At 50.4% G+C, this 13,317-nt stretch overlaps 5 protein-coding genes across 5 annotated transcripts; 3 read left to right on the top strand and 2 right to left on the bottom strand.

The window, feature by feature from the left end:
* Positions 1 to 439: 439 nt before the first annotated feature.
* Positions 440 to 1,973, top strand: LRP88_04040 (uncharacterized protein; the record flags this gene model as incomplete). Its single annotated transcript, XM_083240628.1, has 3 exons — positions 440 to 529; positions 596 to 1,004; positions 1,087 to 1,973. 3 exons carry the CDS (start codon positions 440 to 442, stop codon positions 1,971 to 1,973), a joined length of 1,386 nt encoding a protein of 461 aa, XP_083103918.1.
* Positions 1,974 to 2,958: 985 nt separating this feature from the next.
* LRP88_04039 (FAD-dependent oxidoreductase) lies at positions 2,959 to 4,134 on the top strand (the record flags this gene model as incomplete). The annotated part of the gene is made up of 1 exon (XM_083240627.1): positions 2,959 to 4,134. The coding sequence occupies one exon, from the start codon at positions 2,959 to 2,961 to the stop codon at positions 4,132 to 4,134; it is 1,176 nt and encodes a 391-aa protein (XP_083103917.1).
* Positions 4,135 to 4,460: 326 nt separating this feature from the next.
* Positions 4,461 to 5,275, bottom strand: LRP88_04038 (ribonuclease T2-like protein; the record flags this gene model as incomplete). The annotated part of the gene is made up of 2 exons (XM_083240626.1): positions 4,461 to 5,032; positions 5,080 to 5,275. 2 exons carry the CDS (start codon positions 5,273 to 5,275, stop codon positions 4,461 to 4,463), a joined length of 768 nt encoding a protein of 255 aa, XP_083103916.1.
* Positions 5,276 to 6,457: 1,182 nt separating this feature from the next.
* Positions 6,458 to 7,792, bottom strand: LRP88_04037 (lactate 2-monooxygenase; the record flags this gene model as incomplete). Its single annotated transcript, XM_083240625.1, has 1 exon — positions 6,458 to 7,792. One exon carries the CDS (start codon positions 7,790 to 7,792, stop codon positions 6,458 to 6,460), a length of 1,335 nt encoding a protein of 444 aa, XP_083103915.1.
* Positions 7,793 to 8,802: 1,010 nt separating this feature from the next.
* LRP88_04036 (glycoside hydrolase superfamily) lies at positions 8,803 to 10,200 on the top strand (the record flags this gene model as incomplete). The annotated part of the gene is made up of 3 exons (XM_083240624.1): positions 8,803 to 9,213; positions 9,271 to 9,444; positions 9,520 to 10,200. 3 exons carry the CDS (start codon positions 8,803 to 8,805, stop codon positions 10,198 to 10,200), a joined length of 1,266 nt encoding a protein of 421 aa, XP_083103914.1.
* Between the last annotated feature and the right edge of the window lie 3,117 nt (positions 10,201 to 13,317).

Genomic DNA, 13,317 nt, shown 5'->3' with positions numbered 1-13,317 from the left:
CCAGCAGGGCGAAATTGGACCCTGTCTCTCGGGAGCCCGTTTGCTTTTCTAATTCTTGGGTCCTTTCAATTTTAACCTTAACATCATACTTTTGAACTAGATCCTGTTTTACTCGCCGTTTGCCAACGTCCTTCGATCTTCCCCGCGCGCTGCCCGGATGGAAATCCCATCAAGCTGAGCAAGCCGTGGCCTCGGGTTTCGCTCCTCGACGTGTCCCTCCCCCGAATCAGATCATCTGCCGAACATGTCTCGGTCAATCGTCGCCTCGGCCTTGGGGCCGCTACTACTCCTCGCGAATCCGACCATGGGAATGACGGGTTGGTGGACGTGGTCGGATTATTCTCTCACACCTCACTTTGCATTCCAAGATCCTGGGTCCGGCGATCTTGTGCACACCGCTTGCAATAGTAATGGCTCGGCCGTATTCCCGACGGACAAGATGCACAAGTTCCCAATCAAGGCCAAGCCGAAGCCAGCGACACCACTGGCAGTGGTCGGATGGTATGATGATGAGATGGGGACGACAGTCGTGAGTAACCCCATTCACTATTCCTCGCTCATCTGAACAAGATATTGACGCGAAGCGGTGTGCTAGGCTTCAGTTTTCTTTCAGGCGCGCGACGGTTCGTTAGTCAACGCCGACATGACATGCAACTGGAAGACGGGCGACTACGAACTACAAAAGGGTGGAGAGTACAAGGTCAGCGAGGACGCCGGCTCGCCATCTATACACGAGGATACAGGGCTAGCGGTGGTGGAGCTTGGCGAGTCCGGCGGGAACCGGGTCTTCTACCACGACGAGGACGGAAAGGTCAATGTCCTGGCATACGACGATGATACTGACTGGGTTTACATTGGACCCGTATCCCAACTCGAGCCAGAGGGCAAGGCGTTGGGGGCAGCGAGGATGAGTGGGACCAACATGTCGGTGATCTTTCCATACGATGGGGACAACTTTGCCATTGCTGGATACAAGGAGGAGAACAAGGACAAGTGGCGTCTGAGTATGTTGACCACCTCTCGGCTTCGGCACGATGGATCTTCGAGAAGGAATCGTGTGATTACGGACACTGACTTGAGAAACAGGCTCCCTCCCACTAGGCTTCAAAAGCCCAGCCCCGACCAACAAAACCGCAACATCAAAATATGCCTTTGACTGGTCAAAGGACGTACCATTTATTCTTCCCGAAATCGACATGACGACAGTGAGCCTCGCGCTAGCATCCAACGAAGAATCTTTAACGAATATATTCTACATCGGCACAGACTCGAAGCTTCATCAGATCACCAACGGCAAAGACGGATGGGAAATTGCCAAGGATCAAGGGGAGAAGAAGTGGCCCAAGGCCGGTGACAAGTCGGCTCGAATGGCACTAGTTGCCGCGCCGGAATCTGAAGACCTCTGGATCTTTTATCGAAAGGGGAAGGATGTTATGGAACTACATTTGGACGAGTATGGAACGTGGGCAGACGCGAAGAAGGTAGCGACCGTGAACGAAAACGCGCCAACGTCCGACGAAGACGACAATAAGGAGGAGGAAGAGGGTTCAACTGGATCGTCAAACTCGAACCACAACCACGACGGCGAAACATCCGAACCATCAAGTGGTCTATCTACCGGAGCCAAGGCGGGTATTGGTGTTGGCGTAAGTCTTGGCGCCTTGGCTGCAGCAGGTGCCATCTTCATGGTCATCCGCCGAAGAAGAAGATCCTCAAACACCGACACACAACAAGACCCCATGAGTCCAGAGCAGATGCACCAAGAAGGATACCGTGCAGTCAACAGCGACAAACCAGCAGAGCTACCCATCGACCAAGGACCACATGAGCTACCGACGAATGAGCCCGAGTATGAGCTGCTCGGCGATACTGAGCAACGACGGCCGGGGAGTAGGCAGAGCGAAGGGGGACGAGACGAAACGGGGCAGGTTGATAGGACACGGGAGAACAGGGACGGAGGAGCTAACGTCTAAATTGGCGAGATGAGATGAGATATGATATAGGAGGTCTTGAGAGACTGCCCAATATGGGGATACGCATTGGCATTATTGGCTTAGATACCCAATTTGCAAAGCTTGGAAAATTAGCGATTAATTTCATGTATTTATATGAATTATCAAGAACCTTCATGATGTATTCGTCTCGTTCCTGAAGTCCCTGGTCAGCGATGAGCGTGTACAGGGTATACGACTCGCGTCCGCAGGGAACCTCAGCTCTTGACGTTGTCGTCTACTCCTCCTCACCCTATACCACCGCATATTAACCTTTTTCAGTACTGTGATGCTTGACATGGTTACCGTCACTTTATTGCCTCCGGCTACTCGGCGGCTCTGGACCCTGGTAAATTCACATCAGGTCCTGCGTTAGTGCTGCAACCTCAGCTCGGCATAGATAGGGTTTGTCACTACCCGGTTGTCTTGGGTGTGTGCCGCTGACGAAGCAAACAAGGATCCAAATTTGGCTGATCCGAAAACTCCGAAAACGCGCGCGGCCGAAAACTCCATAACGGTATGTTGGCTTACCAAGATACACCTGGGCATATTGGATGCTCTCTTCGCCAGCCATATGCTCAAAAACTATTCAGACACAATGGCAGGGCCAAAGAAGCTTGAATCAAACCAACGTTGATTACGAAGCAATTGCAATTGCCGATACAGAGAAAGTATAAAAAAAAAAAATAGCCTCTATCTCGTTCCCGAGACATCAAGCGTTGCCGCGCGGGAAAGCTACCCTAGGCCAAAGCCAAGTCGATGGCGCTGCAGCCCAAACTTGAAGTAGCTAGAGTGGATTAATAATAGGAACTTTTCGAGCGGGGAAAACGGACTTCTAAGGTCTCCTTGCTGATATAAGCCGCGCGGTAAGGCGTCACTGGCTGATGCGAGCATTCCAACCCTCCTTATCATTTAACATCATGCCTCTCCGCTACGACTTGTGCTTCTCCATCTCACAGACACCAACATGTCAGTAACGAAACCCATCCTCATCTCAGGCTCCGGCCTCGCATCTCTTCTTCTCGCCCAATCTCTTCGCCTGTCCAAGATTCCATTCCGCATCTTTGAGCGCGATGAGTCGTTTATCTTTCGCGCCCAAGGCTACCGGCTCCGTCTCTCTACGGAGGGTCTCGACGCCATCGAGTCAGTCCTTGATGCCAAGACGTGGGAGCATTTTTGGGACAAGTGCGGCAAGACCGGAGGCAGTGGCTTCTCCGCTTTTGATGCCGTGACTGGCGAGCAGACTGAGCATGTTGTGCCTGAGAAGCTGGTATCGCGGGGTGGAAAGGTTGTTGGCATTGCGCGAGGAGATATGCGCAGGATTTTTGCTGAGGGCTGCGAAGATCACATCGAGTGGTCCAGGAACGTCACAGGTTACGAGTTGACCGATGATGGTGTCCGTGCCATTTTCTCCGATGGTACCAAGTCAATCGAGGGCTCAATGCTCATCGGTGGTGAAGGCATCTACTCCAAGGTTGCAAAGCAGGTCTCGGGCGGAAAGCTCAAGGTCTACGACACCGGTGCTAGAGGTATCCACGGACAGGCACCAACCACTGCGTTCAAGGGACTCGGCGAGGGTGTATTCCGACTACGGGACGCCACACGCTCAGACGGCTCTGTCTCCATCATCACCAACGTCCGCCCTGGCGAGATGGACGACCCCGATGTCGAGTTCGGCTGGACGATGGGAGGAGAACCAGGCGCCATCCGCGCTCCTAACAATGACTACACTATTGTGGGCAAGCAGGCCGCAGACATTGCCAGGTCAATTTCCAAAGACTGGCACCCACGCTTCAAGCCACTCTTTGACGAGATGAACGAGTCTGAAGCCGCGTTCTGGAAAATCACCTGCTCAACCCCATCAGGTGTTCCAGAATGGCCCAACGAGCCTCGTGTGACTGTCATTGGCGATGCTGTCCACTCCATGACTCCGGCGGGAGGTATCGGTGCCAACACTGCTGTGCGAGACTCGGCGCTGTTGGGGAGGTTGTTGCGCGAGGCTGGAGGATACAAGCCTGGCGTTACGGCTGCTTATGAGAAGGAGATGAGGGTTTATGCGAGTGAAGCTGTTAATCAGAGTTATAGCACTGCTTTGGGTGCGTTTGGCATCAAGATTGATGAGGAGACAAGCCCTGTTGTATAGATTATCGCGAGTAGCTAGATCAACCACATAATGCTTGGAATTACGTATCCAGTCTCATATCCGCCAAGCAGCCAGTTATTCAAGTTATGTGCCTACAGCATTATGCCATATTATAGAATGCAAGCATTAACGAAGCCCGAAGGTTAATGCAATCCAAGTATGCTTGCTAGCTAGGGAGCAGCTATACAATAGTCTTGGGATTGCAAATTCTATCTTGCCGAGACATGGGTTCAGTACTGTGTTTATTCATCTATTTGTCTATGTGTGTTTCCCCTTGACTCGATATTTCACATCCAAAAACAGCATGCCTGGCACCAAATCTTGGTTTACGAACTCTTGGGCAGATACTTGATGCCAGAGTCAGGGCAGCTGCTCTTGCTTCCATCAGGATCCGAAGGAACAAAAGTACCCTCCTGAAGCGATCCCTGGACATTAAAGTGATACCAAACCTCATTGAGGCTCTTGCCGCTACAGCCGATAGTCACTTGCGCACCATGCTGTTCCTCCAGAGCATCCTGGATCTCGCTGGCAGTGTACGTCTCGGACTCGGACGGCTCGATACCAGCCTCGGAGAGCCACTTGTACGTGGGAAGAGTCTTGAAAAGTGAGACAGTCCTCTTGACGTAATCTGCTGCTTCGGCACCGGTTTTGTAGTCGGTGTAGCAATCAGGGTTCAGGGTGCTGATGCAAGTGCCGTGCTTGTCCCACTCATGCTGCCACAGAGACTCATCGTCACCGTTGTCACTGACCCAGTACTTATTCATGTAGGACAGGGTCGAATTGCCGAGGAATTGGGACACGATGCCTCTGATGTCAACGTATTCACGGGTAGTGTCGCAGAACTGCGGGTATGTGCCGTCACAGTAGTCGGGCCAGAGACCATGGATTGTCCAGGAGTCTGTACACCGTCAGAAACAGGATCCTTTCAATGCCGAGGCGACTTACCAGATGGGCCTGCAGCTGGGCTGGCGTCCCAGAACTGCGTCTGAAGAAGCTGACCAGCAGGGATAAAGCAGCATGTATCAGCGACGGCAGTGGTGTTGTGGCATGAAAGAGGAAGGTCGCGAGGACAAGATTTGCTCGAGGCAGCAGAAGCGCCTGACATAAGGGCCAGAGGGACCAAAAGTCGTGTATAAGCCATATTGACGGGTTGAGTTGAAAGGGGCTATAATGTGGCTTTCGCTGAGGAGGGAGAAAAAGCCAAGACTGGACACGCGGGAACTAAATAGTCCAGTTGATCCTTAACAATGCAGGACCAAATGTAAATCGCTCGGTCTAGCAAGCGGAAAAGATCCAAATCCAGTATATCCAGTCCGACGGAGCAAAGTCACCAAAACAGCAGGTGTTTCAAAGAATCCTAGCCAACGCCGTCCGATAAGGACTCTACACAAACCCCACGTGCTATCATGGCAACGTATTAGCAGGACTTTTGGTCCAAGGACCCGCAGCCAATGAGGGGACGAGGTAACGCGACGGCAGGTCATGATCGACACAGGGGCGGGACTTTTGATTCACGGGAAAGGATTTGAGGTGCCAATCAGATTCTCTGCAAGAGCTGTGTTGAATAAATAGCGGTATGAGGTTTGAAACATTAAAAGGAATCCAATCTGCTTTAAGAAGCTGTCAACGCGTTGTATTGAAACGTGGTGACGGTTATCAACTAGGTCCACCTAGTGAAGCATCCCTGTAGCTTCATGCCGAGTTATCCGTCCGTCACATGCAGTTTCACCGGCCGTTTCAACAATTGAGCATAGCCTGGGCACTATGAGCATTTAATCTTGCATGATTATGTTTATTGTGTTGAGTTTGAACGAAGAACACCGGATGTTGAACCCTGAACGGGAAAGTGAAGTTGGGTCAATGACGTCATGCCATCGCGGAACTCTCCAGATGATTGAACCTTTACCACCAATGGTCGATTAGCACTGGTTATCGCAATGATTTCTATCACGTGAAGAAAAAAGACTCTGTTAGCAGCAATGACAGCCAGGTGGGTGAACGGGGAAGGGCTTCTCAAGGCAATTGCCTGCAGCTGAGGCAACCAGCCAATCGCGTCTGATCGTAAGCAACGGCCTATAAGACCAGAACCTTTCTTCGTTGATATCTCTCGAATCTAGATTGAATTTACATACTTAGTTCCTGTCGCTGTCGGTTCTTGTTAATGAGTCCCAACTATCTTATGCCGCAATAAACAGACTCTCTTGTACTGCATTGACAGAAGAGAATTTTCCTTCCCGCAAGTCTGACCAAACAAACGAGCTTCTCCGTTCACATGCCTCGCACTCCTCGATCGTAACTCCCAGCACGTACGGCATCAATTAGTCTAGAGCTTCGACAGTGGCAGAATCTGAAGATCGTCTCTGCCCAGATCACGAATACTCGTCTTGCCACAATTTCCCAAGCTGTTGTCCATATCTGCTAGCAAGCACTTGAGAACATGCTCCACACCCTCTTGTCCACCAGCGGCTAGCCCATAGACATATGGGCGACCAATGCAGACAGCCTTTGCGCCAAGTGCCAGTGCCTTGAGCACATCAGAACCAGTCCGAACGCCGCTGTCAAAGAGGAGTGTCAAGTTGGAGGCCTTGACTTTTTCGTCTGCCGCAATCTCAGCAAGGGCGTCCAGGGATGCTATCGCTCCGTCCAGTTGTCGCCCACCGTGGTTGGAGACGATGATGCCATCCATGCCATATTCGATCGCCTTGTGTGCGTCTTGGATTGTTTGTATCCCTTTGAGCACAATCGGCCCGTCCCAGAGTTTCTTCAACACTTTCAGATCTTCCCATTCTCGGTAGGTGCCAGAGTTCATGACATCGATCCAAGCTTTAGACTTTTGCAAGACGTTGACATTGCCAAGGACCTTAGCCGCACCTTTGAATGTGCCAGGTCGTCTCATGATGGTCCACAACTCGGCTAGCTTCTCACCAACGCTCCGCGGGTCATTCTTCTGCATCTCCTCAAACAGCTTGTTGAAAGCCGGGTCTGAGAGTCCAATCTGACACCCTTCTCCCCAGATAAAGGGCAGGTAGGCGGTATCGAGATCTGAGGGTCTCCATCCAAGGAGGAACGTGTCCAGAGTGACAACGAGAACCTTGTACCCTGCATTCTTTGCCCGGTTCAGAAGACTCGCGGTGATTTCTTCACACTGCGGCTTGGGCCAGTAGAGTTGATACCAGCGGTCACCGTCGGCGTTTGCCTCGGCTATCTGCTCTATCGTTCGAGTCGCAGCGCTCGACACGATCATGGGGATTCCGACATTGTGACATGCCCTAGCTGTGGCCTCTTCGGCGTCTGAATGCATAATATTCTGAACGCCAATGGGAGCAACCAACAATGGGCTGTTGTACTTTGTACCGAACAGCTCTATGCTCACATCCCGTCTGGTAGCGTTCACCAAGAAGCTCGGTCGGAGGCGGTAACGAGAAAAGGCTTGAACATTGGCGTCAGCGGTGGTGGATGTGCCTGCAGAGCCATGAACATAATCGAAGTTAGCCGGAGGGACCTTGGCCCGAGCCAGTGCCTCCCATTCTGAGGGTTTGGTTGAGAAGAGTGGTGGTCGAAAGGCTTGGTAGATGTCGCGCTGGAAGGACGCGTAGCTAGCTGAATCGGGCTCTATAAATGATGCAGTCGATGATTTCGGGTCGGTCTTATTGGCCATGATGGCTTATGGTATGATATATCGTGGATATTTTGATTTGTGGCGTGATTTGAAGTTGATGGGCTCCTACAGCAAGGTCAAGTTGAAACCTCGGTGGTCATCGTTGAGGTGCCACGTGCACACCGACTCCCCCGCTTCTGCGAACCGAACCTCGGCAGGCATTCTTGATCCCTGCAACTCACGTAAGCTTTCTCGGTATTTTCAAGTGATAGAATGAAACTTTGTTCCATAGTTGGAATGATCTAATAAGATTGAGATGCTGTTCTGTGCTCTTCAGTTCATGGTTAGTGAGAAGTGAGGGCTTGTTTGGGTGAGTGAGATGAAGAAAGCCACCTTTGAGATGAGAAAGACTTCCAGCAAGGCAGACTCACTAACTACTACGTCATTTATCCCGTCGCTCAAAACAATGTCAGCCCAAGAATACCTTGATTCAACCATTCACATACACTGATCATGTTTCGACTGACCGTCGACTCCGGGGATATCGGAGCCGGCATCGTGAATCCCCTCACTGAATGCGACCCTAACACAAACCCCGGGTCATCGGGGATGACGGAGCCGATAGCGTCAACTTTAAGCTTCTTCCATTCCGTTTCCATCCCAAAAGGCGGGGAAGTTAATGCGGGGGTGGACAGAGTGCCATCTGATAAACACGCTACTTTTCCTTTACGGGGTGCATCGGGGTATCTCCTCCGAGCTTGTTCATTGGTACGCATAGTCAGCGTTGTATAGTATAGCGGGAGACTTGCCGAAAACTATCATTCTGCTTGACCTTGTGATCTGTGGAAACGCGGCTTCCAGTTGACCAGGCCACTGCGTCCCCTTGCTTCTTTGAGGCCAAGACTGGTCAGGCATTCGTATTACCGTCGATCTCGGGGTGGATACGGTATAGGTCCATGAATTAAGTCAAATGAACAACTTCTATAAATGCGCGAAATGTTTCCACGATGTAACAACCGTTCTCGTTCCTCCCAACTCCATCCCAACTGTCGAGTCGTTCTGACTACACCATGCATCTTTCAAGGTCTCTGGCCTTTTTCGGCCTTTGCTCGGCGCCTGTGCTCGCTGCCTGGCCAAACGGACCGTTCACTACATCTGGCAGATGGATCAAGAACGCTGCTGGCAACACTGTCACTCTTGCCGGTGCCAACTGGCCCGGTCATGGTGAGGTGATGGTCCCCGAAGGCCTTCAGTATCAGTCAATCCAGGAAGTCATTGCGGATCTCAAGTCGATTGGTATGAATGCCATTCGGCTGACCTTTGCCACGGAACTGGTTGACCAGATTTACGACAACAACGGCGAGGATGTTGATCTCCAGACGGCCTTTGAAGAGGGTTTGGGCAAAGAGAATGGAACTATTGTCTTGAAGAAGGTGTTAGAGAACAACCCGTCATTCACACCCCAGACGAAGCGACTGGAGGTATGTATCAGTCAACAAGTGCCATGTCATAAACATGATAGCTCACGTAATGTTTAGGTGTATGATGCTATTGCTGCCGAATGCCTCAAACAGCATGTCTACATCAACCTTGACAACCACATCTCTACTGCAAAGTGGTGCTGCGGCGGTACAGATGGCAACACCTGGTGGGGAGACACCGAGTTTGACGCTGACAGATGGGCCCGCGGCAATGCCTACATGGCAGCGCACGTAAGTGAAATCCTCGGCGATACAACATGTTTGGTCATTTCTTCAAGATGAGCGGAAAATTCTAACTCTCCCCAGAGCCGAAGCTGGCCTGCCAAGATCTCCCAGTCTCTCCGCAATGAGCCCCGACCTCCCACCAACAACGAAGATCTCCGCAGCAAGTCGTACAACTGGAGAGACTTGTACAAGTTCATGCGCCAAGGAGCTGATGCCGTTCATGAGGCCGACCCTAATAGTCTCATCATTATCTCTGGTCTGAACTATGACACTTTTGTCACTCCCCTCTTCACAGGAGCCGCGTTGGATCCAAGCACCCAAACGTTCAGCCGAGATGACTTTGCCGGGTACGGTGAGAAGCTTGTCTTGGAGATTCACAACTACGAGAACAGCATTGGAAGCTGCAGCTCGCTCCGATACAATCTCTACACCAAGGGCTTCCAGGCCATGAACGCATCGGATCCCGCCACTAAGAATGTCTTCCCTGTCATGCTCACTGAGTTTGGACACTCGATGGAGGGCGACGACTACAACAAGGCCAAGACATATATGAGCTGCCTTTCGGAGTATCTGCCTGAGGCTCAAGCAAGCTGGTTCATCTGGGTTATTGTTGGTCGATACTACACCAGGCAGGGCATTCAAGAATTTGATGATTCTTGGGGAATTAAGAAGCCTGACTGGTCTGGATGGAGGAATGACCAGTATATCAAGGACTATCTTGTCCCGCAGGTTAAGGGAACCGTGGTAGGAAACAAGGACTAGCTCTTTTAGAGGGGCTATCCTTGGGTATGGCATCATCCCAAGGTCATTGTTAACCTCTCACTGAATGATATCTCCCTTCAAAATATAGTAAATTTGAGTTTGAGCCATCTTGGAAAATTGTCGAGTTGTTTATGTAACACGATGGTCTATACACCAAAGCTCTTCAGTCCACATCCTTCAAAGAAAAGCAGGCTTCCTAGACCTGACCCTGGCATCTTTTTTACACTGGAATCACACATTATTCGAGACACTCCGAGACTTGCAGAGGCTTCAGATCTACTTCACAAATATTTCATTACCTGGGGAATTTGCAGAACTAACTTCCAGTTACCGATCCCGGTTCAATCCATTAGGAGGGAGAGTTGGCATAACTCACATGTTCAAACCTTGGAACCGTCAAATCCCGGCCTGCCTCTGTAGTAGAGGCTTATACTAAGCCTTGCAACGGCTGGCGGAAACCCGGCAGGGCAAATCGGGAAATGCTTCGTGGCGCGGCTAGGAATATACATGGGCAGTTAGGCTGTGGGTTCGGGGGCTATAAATGAATCGAATATTATGTAACTGTTGTCATTGTTGTGCCTCGTTTGCATTTCATCATTTGTACCCTTTCTCTTTATACACGCATGACGAAGCTGATCCTTTTCTTCTTCTTTTTTCTATCTTCCAAGTTCTAAGAAGGAGCCCGGACTCTGGTTTCATCTATTTTGCTAACCTGTATTGGCAGATTACCACTAGCCTTGCGTTGTTGGTACTATGTTTCCAAGAGTTGCCAAAGAGCTCTAAAACTTCAGGCTTCTCGGTTCGTCCCATGTTGCACATTGTTCCTCTTCGCCAAGGGACATGGGATGATTGTAGGTACCCAGGGACGGTCCTTCAACTTTTACTTGATCGCTTCTTAACAGAAGGAGGAAAATTTGTTCGATTTTCCTTTTTAAATACAGAAAAGACATTTGCTTTATGATCAACATGAATGCCTCTTCCTACCCTAGAATCTCGGCAATTGTCAACTCTCCGACGTGCATGGCCCCGCGATGATCGCCGCTAAACAACCCCTGTACAGCTGCGCCTTGTTTTTACGTGAATGACGACATAAGCCCGTAAGCAAACATGTCAAGGCTTTCGTCTCTTTGCTAAAGGTTCAGAGCCCTTCTCAGTCGAAAGAAGCAACAAACGTTGCGATGGATACCGAACCCACCATGGCTGCAACTCTTTTAACCTTAACCAGTTCTTACGCAACTGGTCATTCGACCTGCATGTTTATTCCAAGTTACGGTGAGGGCTGTGCATCAGATCAGCGCCCTCAACCAACCACCCCATTGCCCACAGACTCATAGCCCACTAACACTCCGCAGTGGGCAGACCCCTGCTCCCTCGATAAGCTGCTACCATGCAGGACCGGGGTTTGGTGACATCCGAGGCTTCCGAACAACGCATTTTTCGGACTCCGAGAGACGAATCAAGAAGCCTGCTTGAGCGCCGTCAGCTTGCACCGCCCGCGTGACATGCCTTTGTTTCGGAGGAGAGGATATAACTTGGGACCTTGCATCAACGTTTTCCTAGCACGGCACCATCTGGTTTCTACGTACCTGACTTAAGCGAGCAACTGTTTGAAATGGCACGTTTCTCATTCTCTTCGATCCTGCAGGGCTTTTACCATGCCTGGCAGTTCATCTTCACTGTCGTCCTCATCCTCATCTGGATCGTGGCCTGGCTCGTGCAGGCGGGGTCCATCGATATGCCCGAGTGGACAAAGGACCTGCGCGACATAGACGAGGAGGACTGGAAAGTGTACGCTGCCATCCTGATAGTGTGCCCTTGCCTGTGTCTCGGATTGTGCATCGCCGTGGGGATCGTCCTGTTGAGGTCCGAGAGTAAAGGATATCGAGGTTGAAAGTCAGGCCATCGTGAGTTGGTGACCCCACTGACCACGTTTCTGTTGCTCACTGACTGATAATCAGGCTGTGAGCTTTTTAGTGTTGAGAGCTCACTTTCTATAATTTTAATGACGGAAATGGTACGGATTTCTCAGTTTCTCTGAACATGCTACTATTGGCTAGCTATGGCTGCCCTTCCTTCAAAACCAAACTCGTTGGACAAGCACTGATAAACCCCAGATTATGATACGACGACATACACCACGGTGCACGTCACGGATATTGCCTGGCCGGACAGAGTACACACCTGAAGTTGGAGCGATACTTAACTATACGTTAATTTCTAACGCCATGATCTCCGGGAAACACGACATATTGTATAGCAAGAGATCGATTTGGCGATCTTCCCTCTTCGGAAAGGAAAGGTGGTAACTTGTGTTCCAAGGCTCACCTTCACCTCTTTGACTGTTGGCTGCGGTGTTTTACAGTATTAGATTTTGACGCCGTCATGTATTGGCAACTGCCACTTTTGTTATTGTGGCGGATAGCCTCTTTCAGAGACGCCATTGATGACAACGACAAAGGAAGGCGTTGTTTCTTGTTTTCTTGTTTATTTGGTCTTTTGTCACGGTATACCCAGGAAAATTAAGGAAGGAGGAGTCTCGGATTTTATGTCTAATGGGTGATGACCGGAGGGAAATGGCAGCGTCGCAGAAGTAGATTCAGCTTGGACGTTTATACCCCGATATAACAGGTGGCAGAGAGCTCTACGATTCACTGTATGAAGAGAGAAGTTCTAAGATATTACTTTTACGTGGTCGAGCAGTATATGTGGTGGATTGGAATGTACGATATCCATTGTTGACCAAATCTTTCTTATCTAGATTAAGTAGCAGACATAGAACCCAAAACGCACTTATGAAAATAAGGTCGACAGAAAAACTGGCAGTAACGCGCGACACAGAACACAAAAATTGTGAAGTTAGGCACCTGGGGCGGAGTTATGCATGCGTAAGTGGCCGAGCCACGCAGCTTGGTTACATAGGTAGTTCAGAGTTTGGCCTAGACTAGGTATTCCGGCATCTACGGCCCCACTGGGGTTACGGACTCGGAGTAAATGACGAATCCCGCCCAGGGATCAGGATTGTAATGTTAGTCTCCGATCCCGTTCATGATAGACCTCGGTCTCGGAGCGGAGGATCTGAGACAGCCGCGCCGACTTTCAGCTGATCATGTTTCGCAA

This window comes from Fusarium phalaenopsidis (assembly GCF_050370095.1).
Source record: "Fusarium phalaenopsidis strain FUZ10S chromosome Unknown contig_32288, whole genome shotgun sequence".
NCBI lineage: Eukaryota > Fungi > Ascomycota > Sordariomycetes > Hypocreales > Nectriaceae > Fusarium > Fusarium phalaenopsidis.
This window is presented reverse-complemented; position numbering and strand designations above follow the sequence as displayed.